Here is a 21,068-nt window from a genome sequence, read left to right on the forward strand (position 1 = left end):
CAGATAAAAACATGTCAACTTTTCAGTATGCTGCGAGCGCACCACGGGTCATGTGACAAGAACGAACGAATCAGCTTCTTCCTTTCACGAAAAACATTAAAAGCTTGGCCAAGATGGAAAAACAGCCGATCATAGCTGTTACAGGCATAACAGTTTTTAGTAGCAGAGCTACTGCAAGCGATTTTTAGTTTTGGAAATCAATTTATCCTTTGCTGAAACTTCCGCGTCATCATGGAGAGCGCAGTTCATGGTTGCTTAGCAACGGCAGACGCCATGAGAGCGCAAGCTGCAGAGCGCTTTGGAAAGAAGGAGAACATTTTTTTTTTTTTTTTTTTAATGTGGAATTTTTATTTTTGTGGATTTTTTTTTTTTTTTTAATTCTGTCTCTTACTTTTTAAAATAAATCTACCAATAAAAATGATAGACTAATCATTTCTTGTCACTGGGCAAACATACAAAATCAGCAGGGGATCAAATAATTTTTTCTCACTGTATGTGTGTGTGTGTGTGTGTGTGTGTAATATAGTTTATTTTTTTATTTATTATATAGATTTTCTTCGGTATAAACTGTATTTCCTATCCCCATTACCCTAAACCTACCGCTTACAGGAAACTTTTTGCATTTTTAGATTTTCAGACTCAATTCTGTATGATTCTTGTGTGAAAGCATGTTTCCTTATGGTACCACAAAGAGGCAGTGTCTCAACAAAATATTAGTTGAAAAATTGTAGTACAGAAATAAAACAATGGCAAAATTATAAAATATAAAATTTAAAGTGTATAAATCACTAATTTTTCTAAAGAAACGTTGTTCAACAGTAACATCAGCAGGTGAAATTAGAGCAGGTGTCCAAGTCTCTCTCGCCTCCCCTGAGCCCATTTAGTTTTCACACACTTTATAAAGCATGCAGGGAGCTTAGAGTGGGCTAAATGAGAATGAATGGGGAAACGTCACATGAGGGGAGGCGAGGGAGACATCGCGATATGTTTGGATATGACTGGTCATGATGTCGGTTCATACGATAAATCCCACCTCTTGTGTTCACGAATCAGTCTGAATGAACAATATAATGCCATTGATGGGAAAATGACTTTAAAAAGTAAGTAAACAACTCACACACTTAGATATAACCACTTGTAACATCAAAATAATTTTGCCACTTAAAATGGTATGATCTTTGGGAGTTTTAGTGAGAAATCAGCTTGGTGAAAATAGTAGACTTTGCCTCCTTATTTCAGAACCTCACCACACCCAGTGATATAATTATTTATAGGAAGCTAATGGCAATTGAATCATAATTGAGCCATTTAGCTATTATTCAGCAGAAAAATTAATGCTTAATTGCTTATGGGAAAATATTAAATAGTAATATACATATATATATATATATATATATATATATATATATATATATATAATATGACCCCTTCAAAACAATTAGTACTTGTTTTACTCAATAAAAAGTTTAAAATGCAAAGAAATGAATAGTATGTTTGAAAAATATTTATAATGATGAATAAGAAAGTAGCTAAAAACCACCACTATGTGTGAGCTATATGTCTGTTGCAACAACCACTGCAACATAAAAAAAAATATTGAGTGCACCTTTACCTTTAAAATTCAAGATGTTCAGTGTTTGTAAACAGATGCCTGTACAACATGAGATGCCAGTCATAATTAGCTTAGCATTTCATGTCATTTAACATGTTTTTTTCTTTCTACCTAAGACTGGATGAGGTCACAGATAAGAGCTGGGCACTGATCGCCTCAACTCTGAGATCACCAGCCAATCGTATCAGAGAGATGGACATCGAGAAACAGGCCCTGTTTTATATAAACTTGAATCTATTATCTGTTGGTATGAGAAGCCCTAATTGCAAAGTGGAAATACTCAGGTGAGTCCATAAAATATCAAATGAAACACTACTTGTCATTATTATCAACCACAAAAATCCACATTATAACCTCCAAAGTTTATTGACTTGATTATCTGTGCAACAATCATGAAAATTAATTGTTATTAATTGTAGTCAGAACATCATACAGCCATTATTGTCAAAATAGCTGTCAACAAAAGTGAGTACACCCTAAGTGATAACAGCTGTATGCTGTTTAACCATGCAAAGCCACATATCCTATTCATCATGTTTGTGTTTTTGTCTACCTGACAGGACCATACAAAGTTGTGTATCTTGTATAAGAGCAGTTAAAATGAGCTGCTTTGAGTACAATTCTCTCATACTTACCACTGGATCTTCAACATGGCATCTCATGGCAAAGAACTCTCTGAGGATTTGAGAATTAGAATTGTTGCTCTCCACAAAGATGGCCAAGGCTATTAGAGGTTCAATAATACCCTGAAAGTTACCCTGTTGTTACACTACAGTGGTCAGGGTCATACAGAGGTTTTCCAAGATGGGTTCCATTCGGAATAGGCCTTGCAAAGGTCAATATACGAAGTTTATTTATTTATTTATTTATTTATTTATTTATTAACATATCTTTATTGCGAGGATTAACCCCTTGAGATGAAACATCTCGTTTTCAAGGGGGTCCTCCAGTACATCACAGCAAAAAAAAAAAAAAAGAACCAAAACAGCAGAGCAAAAATCACGGTCAAAGACAGCATAATAATACACAACAACACACAACACACACACACACACACACACACACACACACACACACACACACACACACACACACACACACACACACACACACACACACACACACACACACACACCAGCTTACAATGCTCAACCCCACCCCACCCAACACGAACCCCACATGTAACAGAAGAACAACCCCATGACTAACATTGCACAAGATCAAGGACTGAGAAGAACACAAACAAGAACATTGATTATGATGACAATGATAATAATAATAATAATAATATCCAAAATCAAACAAACAAAACTACAAGCAAAGACAAATGTTCCGAAGATGTTCCCCAAGAGCCCTTCGGAAATCAGTAAATGAAGTTAAAGAGCGAATAGATAAAGGAAGATTATTCCAATCATATGGAGCCTTAAAACAAAATGCATATTTCCCTACCTCTCTTTTGACTCTAGGAACAAAAAAAAAGATCTGACAATTGTGTCGCAGGCTGTAAAGCGTATTATGAAGCACAAGATGTTGCTTGAGATAAATAGGATAATTAAAATAAAAACTTTTGAAAATAAACTGTAACCAGTGAAACTGTCTCCTGGCAGAAGGTGCAAACCAGGACAACTCTCTGTACAACACACAACGGTGTGTCCTAAAGGGACAGTGGAGAACAAAACGGCAAAGACTGTTGTAGACCACATCAATGGAATGAAGACAAGAGGCAGTAGTGTTCTGATAAATAATATCAGCATAGTCCAAAATAGGCAGGAGCAGCTGTGAGACTATTCTTTTCCTGACCAGAAAATTAAAACATTTAACAGATTGATAAAGTATTTTAAGAAGAGAATTGAGTATGTTTGTCACTGCTTGTACATGAGTTTTGAAAGATAAATCAGATTCCAGCCAAACACCAAGATATTTAAAGGTCTTAGTTGACTCCAAAGGAGAGGAGTCGAGAAAACGAAGATTAAGGTTGTTTTCACCTATATCCAAGGCTTTTCTATGGAACAGTAAAGAGTAGGACTTTGATTTATTAAGGAGAAGTTTATTAACTAATAGCCACTGCTGTACAGAATTGAAATCGTGTTGTAAAGAGAGGTTTATCCCGGAGATGGTGGGTTTACTACAGTAAATAACTGTATCATCGGCATAAAGATGAATATTACAGTCTGTGCAGCATAGAGGCATGTCATTTACAAAGATAGAGAATAATAAAGGTCCCAGAGAAGAACCTTGAGGAATGCCTTTCGCTATGCCTGTAAAGTCAGACTGACAACCCCTATAGGACACACACTGACGACGATGATGGAAAAAAGAGTTAAACCAGAGTAAAGATGATCTCGAGAGGCCAATAGCATGCAACTTATCCAGTAGAAGATAATGATTAACTAAATCAAACACTTTGGAGAGATCTAAGAAAATAGCAACGGTACACAGATTATCATCAAAGCTAGAAAATATATCATTAGAGAGGTTCAAAAGAGCAGTAGTAGTGGAGAAGTGTTTTCTGAAACCTGACTGGCAATGAGTAAGTAAGTTATTATCAGAGAGATATTCAGATAATTGGTTAAAAATTATTTTCTCAAAAACTTTAACCACACAATTGATTATTGAAGTTGGCCTATAATTGTTCAGGATTTGTAAGTTACCACCTTTGTGCAAAGGAATGACTTTGGTACATTTCCAGGCGAGGGGCACTTCACAGGTATCAAACGACATGTTGAAAAGCACAGCCAGTGGGGGTGCTAGGACATGAGAGGCAAGTTTGACAAATTTACCCTCAAGGCCATCAGGGCCAGGACCACTACTAGAGGAAAGCTTATTAATGGCCTGTTGAACATCCATTGAGCTGACCTGTCTAAATTTGAAAGAGCTTCCACAAGGTAGGCTGTTCAGGTACGGGTCTGCGTGAAGAGCAGGAGGTTGAACAAGCGGTGTTTGAGAGTAAAGCACACTAAAGGCATTGGAAATCACAGCTGGATCGTCAGTTATTTCATTATTAATCATCATATTATTTGAAGTATTCTTGGCCTTATGAACTGAGGTGTTAACTCTCCTCCAGAATTGCTTTGGATTACTTATATCATTTGACAGGCTATCTCGGTAATAATTGGCTTTAGCATTTCTTGTTTGAGTTGTACATAAATTTCTTAATCGCTTGTATTCCTCCCAGTCGTCAGGCAGTTTTGTATGTTTATGTTTAACCCAGGCCCTATCCCTCTTTTTAAAAAGATTAATAAGATCACCATTAACCCAAGGCAAATGATGGCCTTTAACCTTAATGGATTTCCATGGGGCATGTCTGTCAATAACTTGCCCAACTTCGGAGTAAAAAAAATCCCATGAAGCATCAGCATCAGGAATTAAGTAAAGCCTTTCCCTATTTATCCTTAGAAGGTCATTAACAAATAAATTATTATTAAATAGTTTAGTTTCCCGTACCTTGATATATTTGGGAGGGAGATGAGGCATTGCAATTTTCCAGATACAGTGGATAATGGAATGATCACTAAAGCAATCAGACAGAACTCCAGAAGTCATTATTCTGTTTGGATGTGAAACAAGAATCCAGTCAATGAGAGATTTAGAGTTAGAGCCGACTCTAGTGGGCTCAGTGATAATTTGAGTCAGATTAGCACCATTAACCATATTACGTTCTGTACATGTAGAGGGATCATCCCATTTAAATTAAAATCCCCTAACAGAATAATTTCTCTTGAGTCTCCCAATGATGATACCGTAGCTAAAATGTTCTTAACAGACTCTAATTTGGGAGATGTAGGTGGTCGGTAAATGTTGCCTATTATCAATTGTTTATTTGCATGAAGAGTAACCTTAACAAAGATACCTTCAAAAAGCTCAGGTTTCACCTCAGGAATAATTAGCTGTGAACTCAGATTAGATCAAATATAAGAAGCTACTCCACCTCCCCTGGATCCTCTGTCAGCCCTATACACTACATAATTTTCAAGGTGAATAATAGAGTCTGTTGTACTATTAGTAAGCCATGTTTCCGATAATGTGATTATATTGGGATTGTTATAGGACAGCCAAGCTCTAAGTTGATCAATTTTAGGGAGTAAACTACGGATATTAAGATGGATAGCATGAAGACCTTTACCCATAAAGTAGATATTTGGTATAATTGAAAATAGATCTAACTAACCTTGTGAGGTGAAAATCGTGAAAATGAGATGAGGTGAACATGAGAGCCAACACCATACACACACACTCAATCATACCCACATTAAAAAAAAAAATAATAATAATAAACAATAACACCAAGATACACACACAAAAGCAAAATAGCAATTAAACTAAGCTGTCTTCATTCACTCCCCTGTTTATAGAACCACTGAGTTTCTTCCAGCAACAAAACTAAGTGCTTCAAGAATTATTATGCATCCCTTAGAATGAATAGATAAAATAAATTAATAAACAAACAAACAAACAAAAAAACATACACACTATTTATTTTTGTTTGCTTGTATTCAAGAAACCCAGTGGAGAAATAGAAAAAAACAGCATACATTGACCAACTAGAAACAGCAAGCTTCAGGGTCAGAAAAAAAATCCGACATTCTAGTGCACGAGCAGAAGAAAAAAATAAAATAAAATAAAATAAATAAATAAAACTCAGGTATCACCATATATATATATATATATATATATATATATATATATATATATATATATATACAGTAGTCAACATTCGAAGTGGATCAAAAGAGTTCATCAAAAGTTGTCCTAAGATAAGAACGGATATTCTTCTTGGTTTTAGGACAAATTTGATGAAAGGTTTTGATCCACTTCGAATGTTGACTACTGTATATATCTATGGATATCACTGACACCACAAAGTGACGTCAGACGTCAGATAGCGCGTCATTATGTGCGGAAAAAAACAAACAAGCATGACAACAGTCATGGTTGATATTTTTCATAGTGAGTGAGAGTCAAAAGAGTCTAAGTACTTAACAGCCTCACTTAGATCACCAAACTGGATTACTTCCGACCCACGGCTGAGTTTGATGACAGTGGGATACAGCAGAAAAGCCTCAAACCCCAGGGTACGGGCCCGGCTCATTACTGGGAAGCAAGGACGCCTGAGTCGAGTGGTGGAATCACTGTAGTCAGCAGTAAAGCGGATAGTTTGACCATCAACTACCACAGGCGTTTTCCTTGCGAGACCTAAAATCCGGTCTCTATCAGTGAAGCGAAGACAGTTAACGATCATGTGCCGTGGAGAAGCACCCGCAGAACGCGGGCGGCTGACGCGATGCGCTTGCGTGAGCTCCGGAAGGTTGGAGGCCAAATCGGGAAACCATGCAGGAAAGATGCGCAACAGGTAGGACAGAGCATTACTTTGTTCTACTCCTTCTTTCAAGTTGACTATACGGAGGTTGCTCCTTCTGCTCTGGTCCTCCATAGTGATTAATTTCTCCTGAAGTTTCTTTATAGCCTCAGAATGTTCAGTTGTGGTGTCCTCAGCACGTTTCACTTGAGCTTTAAGAGAGGTAGTAAGCTTGCGTTGGGAGTCCAACTCTTTTGAGTGATCCCCAAGTGTTGTTTTAATGGAAACAAGCTGATTTTCCAGGCGCTCAAAGCGATCTTTAGATTGTTTATCAGCTTCAGCAAAATACTTATAAAGGATAGTTTCCAGAGACGCAGTTGTCAACTCACACGCGCCCAAGTCGGCGTCTACAACATGTGAATGCTCTTCTTTAGGTTGGGGTACCTTCCTCTGAGGCATTGTTGGACTTAAAGTCAAGATTCAAAGGTACTCACAAGAGTTCAAAACTTAGGTTTCCAGATTTGCTGTTTTTGCTGTTTTAGCGCATTGAACAGGGAGAGCTGTGAGAAGCCAAACTCCTACTCCGCCATCATATATGAATCCCGCTGATCACTCATTCTGTGCGTCAGGTGCAGAATCTGGCTTCAACAAACAGATGCTGGGTGCTGCCAGCATTGCTTTAAAGGTTGCAGAAGTAGAAGGTCAGCTTGTCAGTGCTCAGACCATACGCTGCACACTGCAACAAGTCGGTTTGCATAGGCGTCGTCCCAGAAGGAAGTCTCATCTGAATCTGGCTCACAAGAAAGCCCGCAAACAGTTTGCTGAAGACAACCTATCCAAGAGCATGAATTACTGGAACCATGTCCTGTGGTCTGATGAGACTATAAGATAAACTTGTTTGGCTCAGATGGTGTCCAGCATGTGTGGAGATGCCCTGGTGAGGAGTACCAAGAAAACTGTGTCTTGCCTACAGTCAACATGGTGGTGGTAGCATCATGGTCTGGGGCTACATGAGTGCTGCTGGTTCTTGGGAGCTGCAGTTCATTGAGGGAAACATAGATTTGATTATGTACTGTACATTCTGAAGCAGAACATGATGCCTTCCTTCCAGAAACTAGGCAGAACGGCAGTTTTCCAACATTATAACGATCCCAAACACACCACCAAGATGACAACTGCCTTGCTGAGGAAGCTGAAGGTGAAAGTAATGGGGTGGCCAAATATGTCTCCAGACCTGAACCCTATTAAGCACCTGTGGGGCATCCTCAAGTGTAAGGTAGAGAAGCACCATGAGTCTAATGTCCAGCAGCTCTGTGAGGAGTGGAAGAGGATCCCAGCAACAACCTGTGCAGCTCTCGTCAATTCCATGCCCAGGATGATTAAGGCAGTGCCAGATAACAATGGTGCTAACACAATATATTGACAATTTAACTTGTACTCACTTTTGTTGCCAGCTATGACAATGATGGCTGTATGTTGAGTAATTTTCAGGGGACAATAAATCTATACTGCTATACAAGCTGCACATTCACTACTCTAAAATATATCCAAGTTTCATTTCTATAGTTTTCTATATTGAGAAGATAAACTAAAATGGTTGCTGAAAGGGGTGTACTCACTTTTGTGCCATATTGTTAATCTGTATATGATGTATGTTACAATCATATCCAGTAGGTATTTCACATACATTCATCTCTAATTAAAAAATTCTTAAACTCTCAAACATTTAAAATATAGTATCTGTGTCATCTTTCTTTACTATATTCTCTTTAGGACACCATATTTTGGCTGTCGTAAAGATGCTGATCATCTACTCTCTGGGATTTTATTAAACCCGACACATTTGAGAGAGCTTCATCTGCTAAACACATTCCGCCTGAATGACAGGACAGTGGAGAGCATCTCTCAAATCTTAATAGACCCGGATTGTCATCTTGAGAAACTCACGTTAGTAAAAAAAATATGCTACTGAGATCTGTTTTGTACTTACAATTTTTGAACTACTGTAACTGGTTAGAATTCTAACTTTATCATTATTCGTAATCATTAATTATCGAAACAAGTATTCTAACTATTCAACTTCTGCTCCATTTGTGATACAAACACTATTAAAACAGACTTCACATGGTGCATGATAGTATTAACATATTTTCATTCATTAATAATGTGCTTTGTGCTCCCCAGTTTACAAGAAATTGAAACCTTAGAGAGTTGTAAGGTCTTGGCTGCAGCTCTGTGTAACAGTTCTTGTCATCTGCAAGAGCTGGACTTGAGAAAAAGCTGTCAGGGATCTGAGGATCAGGCTTTACAGCTTCTGTCGGAGGCATTCAAACACCCAAATTTTAAAGTAACAGTTTTGAGGTAAGTAATGGTTAACTGTATTGATAGCTAGAATCAGGAAAATCAACTATTTGCATGTTTTCTGCTGTCCCTGCATAATAAACTGAGATAATATCCAAAGAATTACACACTATTAGCTTTAATTACTATTATTACACACTTTAGCTTTAATAGTCATGAAATACAAATGATATTTACATTTTAAGATCACAGATATAACAGTACAATAGTTTTTTTCAAATTCCACCACTAAGATGCTGCTGTCAACAAAAAATACACTGTAAATATTTAGTACACAGTTACCTTATTCACATTAACAAATGAACTCAAGTATGACATAAACTCTAAGGAGAAAAGCAGTTTTTTTTTTTTAAACTCTATTAACTTTCGTTGCAGGTTGGAATTCTGTTATATAAAGCAGGAAGCTTTATCGGCATTATTCTCTGCTTTTCAAGAGAACCCTTCACACCTGAAAGAACTTGAGCTCAGTTTCTTTAGACCATCGACTCTTGAAATTCAGCAACTGTTCTCTCTGCTGGCAGATCCTCACTTCAAACTAGAAACATTGCGGATTGTTCACATACGGTATGATAAGTAATCCAGAATAAAACCTTACAACAAAGTACAGTTAGATCTAGATCCATAGGATCACTTGTATCATCGTTGTATATCATTTTGCCTGGTCCTATGACATTTTGTAAATCTTGCTTTGAAATTATGTGTGGTGTAAAAAATAGGGTTGGGCAATGTCTACCAAACTGGCATCGGACAGTGTCTTGAGTGAAACATTGTGATGGATTATGACATCGGGCGGATAGAAACAAATAATGCATTCTAATAAAATAACGCAAGCCACTAAAGGGAAAGAGTTAGCTGCTTGCTAGCTGTTGCCTGTTACATTACAGTACATACGACTTCACTTACCACATAAACAGAATAAGGAGAGATGACTGAGGATGATGGCGAATGATTTATAGATCCTGATTACCACTGACAAGCATCTAGTATACATAGAGCATGTGCGATAATTTCGAAATATCAGAAGTGAAAATGTAAAATGCAATTGTGCATTCAAAAGCAGTTTCAGAGCCCCTAATATTAATAGTGGCTCCCTGATGTCAATTTAGTAAATCTGGCTCTTAGTGTGAGTATCTCAGGAATCACCTTGAGAAAGACACCTGCCAGTGTAAATTTATTACATATAATTTATTAATTTAGTATACAACCAGTGGTGTGAAAACGTGTTGGCCCCCCTCCTGATTTTTATTTTATTATTATTATTATTTTTTTTTTTTTGCATATTTGTCTCACTTTAATGTTTCAGATCATCAATCAGATTTAAATATTAATCAAAGATAACACAAGTAATCGCAACATGCAGTTTTTAAATGAAGGGATTTTATGAAGGAAAAAGTGTGAAAAAGTTCAGTTCAGTTTTTCTAGCCAGAGTTCTCAGAGTTCAGTTTCTCTAGCCACACCCAGGCCTGATTACTGCCACACCTGTTCACAATTAAGAAATCACCTAAATAGGACCTGCCTGACAAAGTGAAGTAGACCAAAGAAGATCCTCTAAAGCTACACATCATGTTGAGATCGAAAAAAATTCAGGAACAAATAAGAAAGCAAGTAATTGAGATCTGTCAGTCTGGAAAAGGTTATAAAGCCATTTCTAAAGCTTTTGGACTCCAGCGAACTACAGTGAGAGCCGTTATCCACAAATGGAGAAAACATGGTGAACCTTCCCAGGAGTGGCTGTCTGACCAAAATTACCCCAAGAGTGCAGCAATGACTCAAAAAGAGGTCACAAAAGACCCCACAACAACATCTAAAGAACTGCAGGCCTCTCTTGCCTCAGTTAAGGTCAGTGTTCATGGCTCCACCATAAGAAAGAGAATGGGCAAAAATGGCCTGCATGGCAGAGTTCCAAGACAAAAACCGCTGCTGAGCAAAAAGAACATAAAGGCTCGTCTCAGTTTTGTCAGAACACATCTTGAAGATCTCCAAGACTTTTGGGAAAAAACTCTGTGGACTGACGAGACAAAAGTTGAATTTTTAGGAAGGTGTGTGTCCCATTACATCTGGCGTAAAAGTAACACAGCATTTCAGAAAAAGAAATCATACCAACAATAAATTATGGTGGTGGTAGTGTGATGGTCTGGGGCTGTTTTGCTGCTTCTGGACCTGGAAGACTTGCTGTGATAAATGGAACCATGAATTCTGCTGTCTAACAAAAAATCCTGGAGGACAATTTCCAGCCATCTGTTGGTGACCTCAAGCTGAAGCGAACTTGGGTTCTGCAGCAGGACAATGATCCAAAACACACCAGCAAATCCACCTCTGAATGGCTGAAGAAAAACAAAATGAAGACTTTGGAGTGGCCTAGTCAAAGTCCTGACCTGAATCCTATTGAGATGCTGTGGCATGACCTTAAAAAGGCGGTTCATACTCGAAGACCCTCCAATGTGGCTCAATTACAACAATTCTGCCAAGATGAGTGGGTCAAAATTCCTGCACAGCGCTGTAACAGTTGCAGTTGTTGCTGCTAAGGGTGGCCCAACCAGTTATTAAGTTTAGGGGGCAAACACTTTTTCACACAGGGCCATGTGGGTTTGGATTTTGTTTTCCCTTCATAATAAAAAAAAAAAAAAAAACTTTGTGCAAAAACTGCATGTTTTGCTTACTTGTGTTATCTTTGATTAATATTTAAATTTGTTTGATGATCTGAAACATTTAAGTGTGACAAAGATGCAAAAAAAATCAAAAATCAGGATGGGGGCCAACACTTTTTCACACCACTGTATGCATACTTTAATCATATGTATTTTTATTTATTTTTTTTTTGTTACAGGCGATTACAGGCTGCTTCTCTTGAAACTCTGTCTTCAGCTCTTGGATCTTGCAGCCTCAAATCTCTGGATCTCAGCATGTGTAGCCTGACAGATTCTTCTGTGGAGCTGCTCTCTGCTGGACTGAGCAACCCTGGCTGTAAACTAGAGATACTCAGGTGAGTCTAAATGTAAAAGAGGAAAACAGACTGAAATAATAACTAAACATGCTTTTTTGTTTCTATTAAAACTGTTTCACTGATCTTGCTAGCAGATCATAAAACTGAAACAAGGGAGAGCAAATCCTTTTTTAAATGTATCTATTTGTTTATTAATATCAGCGAATGCCGGTATTCTCAATACATTACAATTTAATTAAATTAACATTCATTTGTAGAGTTTTTTTCTTAATTCAAATCATTGCAAAGCAGCTTCACATAAAATGAAAGGTTCTACTTTACATTCATGAACAGCGTATCAGTGGTGACGATGTCAAGGTCATGAACAAGTAGCAGATATGTGCTGAAAAAATCATGCAGTTAGTGACATGTATTCAAACAAACGCTATTAACAGCATTACTATGTTATGATCAAACTTATAGGAAAATGTGGAAGTATTGAATGTTGGATCAGGGTTGGTGTCATCTGTGGTCCTCTGAAGGGTTGGCTTCTTATATCTTTTTAAGAGCTGAATCCAGACTGAAGCTTGATTCCTAGTTACCTTGAGATTCCCATCCCGTGGCAGAAACAAAAAAGCATATAGAGAAGAATTAGCGTAGTGCTGCTGTTCAAACCAAGCAAAAGGTGATAATGTGCATAAAATACACATTCTGTGTATGCTTGGCTAACATCTTTGATCTAGATTTAAACAGAGATTGTGTCTGAATCACAAACGTTATTAGGAACGCTTTTCCAGTGTTTGGGAGCCAAATGGGAAAAAGCTTTGCCTTCTTTAATGGACTTTGCTATCCCAGGTACTACCAAAAGTCCAGAGTTTTGCGACCTTAGGGAGTGTGACGGATTGTAGCATGATAGAAGACTAGTTACGTATACAGGAGCTAAACCATTTAGGGTCTTATAGATAAGCAGTTATATTTTGTAACTGATATGCAACTTAATAGGTAGCCAGTGTAGAAAATGTAAAATTGGTGTAAAATTATCATATTTTCTTGACCTGGTAAGGTCTATAGCAACTGTACTTTGTAGTGCTGTGCAATTAATCGAAATTCGATTTCTGCTTTAAACGATAATGAAAATACAGTAATCGAGATGAAACGATCATTGCGCCCCATTCCGCCCCCTTTCCAGTGGTGCACTTTCACTCCTCCATAAAAGCCTAATTTTACATGCAAATCAGCAAAATCGTGTAACGTGACTTTCATAAAAGGGGACGTGCTTGATTTATTAATGTTTCTCTGATGTTGTGCTTTTTAAAGCACATAAGAAAACTTGCGCTGTTCTATGTATTCGCTCAGAGACGGAGCAGAACATGGACATGTAAAGTTATCTTTTAGTTCAGGTTGCACGCCTAAACGGTCAAATAAATCCAAAAATATTTCAGAATGAGGCGCTTGGTGATTATTCATGTAAACTCTTGTCAGTTAAGTCTTAAATGATCATAAACAGTTGAGAATAAAATACGTGTGTAACAGTATATTGGATCCGTGTGGTTATAGCGGCAACACATAATATTCTTTCTGCCATCTCTGTGCCTAATATGAATAAAATGTAAAATACTCACTGCTCTTGAATGAAGGACGTATGTAGTTAGTAAGAAACAAAGCATGTCTATGTATTACAGTGAAGACGCTGTTTTGTTTTACATTTAAATAATTACATTCAATTTCTGTATTATTGTTAGACTACTTGAGACTTGCATAAAATTATTCCGAATTTTTTAAAGCACTGTTTTTTTATTTGTATCTTCTTTCCTGCTCTACTGCTATTTTTAAATTAATCACTAATATAAAGTTTTGGACCCTGTCATAATCGTGTTAAATAACCGTGATTACAGTATTGACCAAAATAATCGTGATTATGATTTTTGCCAAAATCGAGCAGCCCTAGTATAGTTCAGTCTAGAGGTCATACATGCATGAGCTAGCTTTTCTGCATCAGAAACAGGTAACATGTTCCATAGCTAGGCGATGTTTCTAAACTGGAAGAATGCTGTTTTTGTAACGTGAAATGTGATTTTTAAAAGACAAGTTATTTATATATCAGGCTGGGAAACTTTGGTCCTGGAGGCCCACTGAACTACAGAATTTAGCTCCAGTCCTAATCAAACAAGCTAATCATTGTCTTCAAGATCACCAGAAAGTACAGGCAGGTGTGTTTGATGAGGGTTGGAGCTGAACTCTGCAGGACAGCTGCCCAGCCATGGTCTAGATGCAAAAGAGATTCTGTGTACTGTTTTTTTGGTCCAGTAAGCAATATCTATGTCTTATCCAAATTTAATTTGAGAAAATTATTGGTCATATTACTAACGGTAACACTTATTTAAAAAATAGCAGTGGGCCTAAGACAGATCCTTGAGGCACACCATAGTTTAATGGCGTTAATTTAGATGATTTCCTGTTTAAATAAACAAAGGGGTAATAGTCAGACAGGTAGGATCTAAATTATCTTGAAGCCTGCCCTTGAATACCTGTATTACTGAAATATTATTGAAATATTAAAACCTGTTCCAGAGATCACAAACCAAAACTGAACCAATCAGCTGTGAGCAAAGTGAGATACAGTTTTACATTACCACTTTTTCCTTTGGGAGGTAAGCGCTTAACGTAAAACTTTGCATTCTTTTGCAGTGTTTGACCTTTTAATATCATGCATTAATATTAATGCATTAAGTGTAAAAAATATCTATTTTGATTACGGCACCATTATCTTGGAAGTATAGTGTTTATGACAAGTGAAATGTTAGAGAAAATCAATTTTCTCTGGTTAAGAACATTAAGACATGTTTTTTTCCATATTCCTCTGCCGTGTTGTGAGTTTTCAAAGCAAAAACATGTTCTGTGTGATTTGTGAATGCCTGTTGCCCCTTATTGACCATAAACTTATGAACGTAGTGTATATCAGCATTGTATATTGTAGGAATCAGTAAATACGAGCTCCTTTTTCCTGAAGGATGACACACTGCAGGATCACAGAAGCAGGAGCTGCTTGTTTGGCGAGGGCTCTCTCTTCCAACCCATCAAACATGCAGGAAATAGACTTGAGCCTCAATCCTGTTAAAGGACCAGGATTTGACCAGCTCAGATCTGTTTTGGAAGATCCAACCACCCGATTAGAGAAATTAATGTAAGTCTAAATAGTAGAAGTTTTGTATTTTTGAATTTCTGGTAAATTTTTAGGAGGACTATTAACTAGCAGTAGCACAATAATAAATACTCTTTAAAACTGACTAATTTTATACCAAACATTTAACGACAGTGTGGACGGCCTAGAGGAGCAACTTGACATGGAAACTCTACACCAATGTTAGTCTGCTGTTTTCTTTTTAAAAGTGATATAGACAAATCAAATTGTGTGATCAGAACACTTAATTTTACTCTTTTCTTTTTCTCAGATGCGTGCCAGATGACTTGGGATCCTAACACCGCTTCTTCAAGTGTGCAGGTGTCAGAGAAAGATGAGGCTCTTGTGCTTCCTCGCAGAAAACCAGAACCTGTTCCACAGCATCCAGAGAGATTCATAAATCAAGACCAAATCATGAGTCGTGAAGGTCTGAGCAGCCGTCATTTCTTTCAGCTGGAGTGGTATGGCAGGTGGGCCACTATAGGATTGGCCTATAAAGACATAAGCAGGAAGGGAAGTTCAGCAGCCTGTAGCATTGGACTTAATAATAAATCTTGGGGCATTTTTGTGAGCACTCCATCTCCCATTTGTAAAGCTCTTCATGGAGGAGTAGAGACACAGCTGCCTGACTGCTCACCCTGGAGAGTCGGGGTCTATCTGGACTGGGCGGCAGGAACTCTGTCCTTTTACGACACCACACGTGATGAAGCTGAGCTCATCCACACTTTCCATGCTAAGTTCACTAAGCCTCTCTTTCTGCTGGTCAGTATTAGTGCTGGGATTAAAATCTTACCGGATGTGCCTCCTCCTGTCTGTGTCCATGACCACGATCCCTGGGATATGTTTAGGGGCTACAAGGACTGTAAGGGATGTAAAGGATCAAAGGCATGCTAGATAAACGAATGTGCTCTCCTTTTGTGGAAGAGCTGATGGTAGTGTTTGTATCCTTGTACGGTGGATCTACAGACATATTAGAAAAGGCTTTATTAAATGTCCTTTAACAGAGAGAGAGTGAGAGAGAAGTTGATCCACTAGAGGGCAAGATTCTCTTATAAACCTGATCTTAAAGAAAATGAACATTCTATTTCTCACTCTCATGCTAATTTTTGCTTGAATGATCCCTTTAAGACCAGAATTATTCCAAATACCTCTTGTGTTCTTCTGCAGCACAAATAATAGTGCCTGTTTTGTTAGCGAACATCACACTTTCTTTCTTTCTCGACAACATTTGTATGGTGAAGCAGTCTTATATTATCACTTAATCAGCAGAAAAAGACAGAATTGTTATCTTCCTCTGAGTCAATTTACAACAGTTTGTTGTTTCACATTTATAAATGATTCTTCAAATTATTTTATGATGATTATTATTCTTATATTGTTACAAAACTGTACTTGATGCAAAGTTTTTATTGATATTATGGACTCAACAACAACAAATTTGGTAATCTTAGCCTTTTTTATAGTAAACTGCCCAACTAAACACTGAAAGCCTGCTTTAGTTTAATGTGAGAATGAGCCCTTATTACACTGAGGATGTGTTGACATGTTCTTAAAGATGTATCCTTCCACTTCTCAGGAGATTTCATTCATGCTTATGGTTGTTTCTCACAGAAGGAATGTAATTATAATAGATCACTCAGCTCATTACAGATCTCAGTGTGACCTTGTGAAACAGCACTGCTCCACAGCCAGCAGGGACACTAAATTAACCTTAGTTACACTTGATCGAGATGTCATCTGTGAGACTTTGGAGATGAAGCTTGTTATTTTAAGCCACAGAAATATGAATGTTCCCCTTGAGATGTGTACGTGTCGCCCACCAAGGTGGAAATGTTATACGACACATCACTCAAAGCAAAGGCCAGCAGCATCTCCAGGTGCTCATTCTGGCAGACAGTTGATCACATGAAACTGAATGATCCTATTTATAATTATTCTCAATTTTATTTTCAACATGACAAAATACTGTTGAGAAATATGAATGTTTGTACTAAACTGTGATTTTCAAGTATATGAAAAATATACAACAATACACAAAAAATACAGAGTCATTATTATGTTTACCCCATGTCCTTATTATCACAATGCAAAGAAAATTGTCTTGTTAAAAATGTATCCCTGGTTCCCTAACAAGGGGAACAAGACACCACATCTGACAAAATGCTATGGGGGACACCATCAGCATGACTGGGATGATGCATGTGCTTGAACGTGACAATGTCATTGGCTGACGAGAGTCTGTGACGTCACCACCTGTGCACTGCCAATATATAAGGGCAACTGTAGTACATCAACTTCTTTGTCTGAAGGACACACAAACAGGCAGGCCCAATTAAAGCATCCAAAGCTTCTCAGGGAACCAGGCGTAACTCAGACATTCCTTTTCAAATGGGAACTTCTGCTCCTGACAAGATTGTATGGAAAACAAATACCCACTGCGCCATGCCAAGGGGATTGACAGTGACAAGCAGGACTCAATGGACTTATAGCTGCTGGAGTCACAAAACATTCCCAGTTTATATTTGGATCAGCAGAACTGTCAGTGGCAATATTCGCTTTACACCCTATATACAAGAACAGTCCCAGACTTCCCTTCTTCCCAGACCTTTCTTACCAGGCAACACAATTCAGTGCCCATACCAAAGGTCTGGTAACACTATCCTTCTATACTAGAAATTACCTTTAAGTGAAAACTCGCTCAGGGAATAAAATAAATGATCCTTTGGTAGAACGGTGCTTGCACCCTGATGACTATAGGCAGAATCTCCAGAAACTCCTGATGGTGCTTGCCAAGTGGATAGGATCCTAATAAGACAAAAAGGCCACATCTCATCAGCACTCAGAGATGTGATGCCCTGGGGGAGCAGAGGACTCGACAACCCTCGAGAAGGAGGGGAGTATCATTCTACACTTAATCCGAAAAGACTCACCAAGGACAGCTCATCAAGCACAAGCTACCAGTACTCAATATGTTGTGAGGAAGTGATTCCAGATGATGGACCAAGCTCTTACTGGGGAGTGGAAAGCTACTTAAAGTGACCCAAATAGTGTGATGGATAAATCTATACTCAACTCAGAGGAACTGCAACTCAAGGGAAGCCAGTGGAGGCAACATCACTCTGCAAGAACTGCAGTTGCTAGACAAGATCTCAAAATCACAGAATTCCTCAAAGGTACCTAACAGCAAGAAGGATTTGCAAACTGGGGTAATTGTCACTTTTTGCTGGGTACTACGGACTGGCCTGAGCTTCTCAGGTGCACAAAAAAAGTTATCCCACGGAGAAGGGTTAAACCTTTAGTTAAGCCCTGAAGTCCAGGTGTCACGCTGAGCTATCTCACAGGGAGCAGAGGATCCCTAAGAGAGAAAAGGTGCTACTCTACACTTGACCCCAATCTCAAGACCAATAGGGGAGCTGCCTATATATAGGTGTCCCCAATATCTGAGGGAGGCAGCTTCAAACTAAGTAACATGATGGACCTTTCTACTTAGGGTACCCCAGAATCTGGAGGAGTCTTCATTACTATAGGAAAGCTAACTATTTTAGTGAACCCTAGTCCTAGAGAACAAAACCTCTGGACACGGGGAAGGGAGGACCTTACTCTAAGGCCTGACAATGGGAAAGGTACAACTGTAATTTCAACCCACACAATGAAGCATTCTACTTAAGGAATCAATATCTGGGGGAGGAAGCTTCAACTTAATTACTGTCAGGAAGCTTCCTACTTAGGGGACCCCAATGGGGGAGGCAGCTTCAACCTAATATCTGAGTGCGGCTGCTTTAACCTGAGTAGCATGAAGGACTTAATTACTTAGGGGGGCCCAATATCATGGGGAGGCTTCAACTTCATTACTATAGGAGAGTTTCCTACTAGAGTTTCCCATAGCTTCAACCTTGTTCTTATAAGGGGCTTCCTACTTAGGGAACCCTAATATCTAGGGGAGGCAGCTTCAACTTCATAACTGTCAGGAAGCTTTCTACTTGGGGAACCCCAATGGGCAGGCAGCTTCAACCTGAACACTACAAAAGAGCTTCCTACTTAGAGGGCCCCGATATTTGGGAGAGGCAGCTACAACTTTGTTACTTTAAGTCGTGACGTATTGTCAAATATGGTGACCCATACTTTCTGCTTGGGGAAACCATCAATGGGGAAGCAGCTTCAACCTGAACACTACAAAAGAGCTTCCTACTTAGAGACCCCGATATTTGGGAGAGGCAGCTACAACTTTGTTTAGTGCCTTGCTCAAGTGGTATTGAAGGTGGAAAGAGTGTTGTTCATTCACAATGCCCTCCTTCAATTCCTGCCAGTGTGGGAATTGAACCGGCAACCTTTGGGTTACAAGCCCAACTCTCTCACCATTAGGCTACAGCTCTGCATTTAACCCATCCAAGTGCACACGCACCCGGAGCAGTGGGCTGCCATATTGCGGCGCCCGGGGAGCAGTTGGGGGTTAGGTGCCTTGCTCAAGGATCTCACCTCAGTCTCACCTGCTGGACCTGAGATTCGAATCCGCGACCCTTGGGTTACAAGTCCAACTCTTTAACTTTGTTCTATAAGGGAGCTTTCTAATTAAGGGACCCTAAACTCTGGGAAAGATCTTACAGGTTTTTAGAGCCATGAGGCAGTAATTAATGACAGAATTTTCATTTTGGGGTGAACTATCTCTTTAAGCATAGGTGGAGCTTCTCACACAGCATGCAGTCAACTCTCGAGAGAGCCAAACATGCTCAGTTCAATTGTTTGATTCTCCCAAAAATAAGGTGGAAACAGAATCTGCTTTCATGAATGCATCACTAAATGTGCCTTTGCAAACGCTGACTACTATCCCTTGGGTGAGAATTAGGGAAGAATAAAAATTGTTCTAATTGTTTTTTTTTTTTTTTTTTTTTTTTATAAAATTATTTGTTACTTCATTTTTTTAATCATTGTACTTTGCCATTTTTATTTTGTATAACAATGGGAATTCTGAAAGACTGTATATGTTTTATATTAAAGATTAAAAAGAATTTAGGATGAAATATACATAAAGTATATACATAAACATAAACTTATAAATAATAAATATACATAAACTTTATAAATAATATTAGGTCCTGAAACTAGGTTTAAATTTCCATATACACTGCATATTTTGATTTTTTTTTTTTTTAAATAGGGATACAATGTGACCTGAACATGTCTTAGAGAACAAAAACAAGGTAAAAAGGTGGATTTTTCTAACAAAATATTTTAAGATCATTTTAATTGCATGCATACAAATGACCTTGAAAAGGGATAATCTAGAGGGAGAAAATAGATCAAACATCTTGGAAGTGGACTTTCGGATGTTGATGTGTGTTTAAATAGACACTACATTGTGAATCTTCTGCCCTAATTGGGTTGGATACTGTGGGCAGAAATTGAAGTGGCATTTTGCAGGAGAACTCCCCAAGCTCGGCCACGATGAGCCCACAGTATCTGTGTCACCATGCCTTCGTTTATCAATGTCCACCGGCTTTTGCTGAGTAGTTTGTTTTTGCTGTGTGCACCATATATCACCTGTCAGGTCTAATGGGGGCCAGTGAGGAGGACATATGGCTGCAGAGCATTCCCTTGAGCCTCTCCTCTCCTCCTCCAGCCTGAGTACAGATGGATCCTCTTACAATGCAATCCATACAGCACTGAGGGAAAACTTGAGGTTAATTGATCCATAAGG

The 21,068-nt window shown here is 38.4% G+C and overlaps 1 protein-coding gene across 1 annotated transcript in view; it reads left to right on the forward strand.

The window, feature by feature from the left end:
• The window catches only part of LOC141290208 (uncharacterized), a 70,455-nt gene extending 53,047 nt beyond the window's left edge, over positions 1-17,408 (forward strand). Inside the window, exons 2-9 of the mRNA XM_073822406.1 lie at positions 1,729-1,896; positions 8,682-8,855; positions 9,093-9,269; positions 9,645-9,833; positions 12,097-12,252; positions 15,203-15,376; positions 15,509-15,555; positions 15,645-17,408. Coding sequence (XP_073678507.1) covers positions 1,729-1,896; positions 8,682-8,855; positions 9,093-9,269; positions 9,645-9,833; positions 12,097-12,252; positions 15,203-15,376; positions 15,509-15,555; positions 15,645-16,267 — 1,708 coding nt within the window. The 3' untranslated portion in view covers positions 16,268-17,408. The remainder of the gene's footprint in view (positions 1-1,728; positions 1,897-8,681; positions 8,856-9,092; positions 9,270-9,644; positions 9,834-12,096; positions 12,253-15,202; positions 15,377-15,508; positions 15,556-15,644) is intronic.
• The last annotated feature ends 3,660 nt before the right edge of the window (positions 17,409-21,068 follow it).

This window comes from Garra rufa, chromosome 17 (genome assembly GCF_049309525.1).
Source record: "Garra rufa chromosome 17, GarRuf1.0, whole genome shotgun sequence".
NCBI lineage: Eukaryota > Metazoa > Chordata > Actinopteri > Cypriniformes > Cyprinidae > Garra > Garra rufa.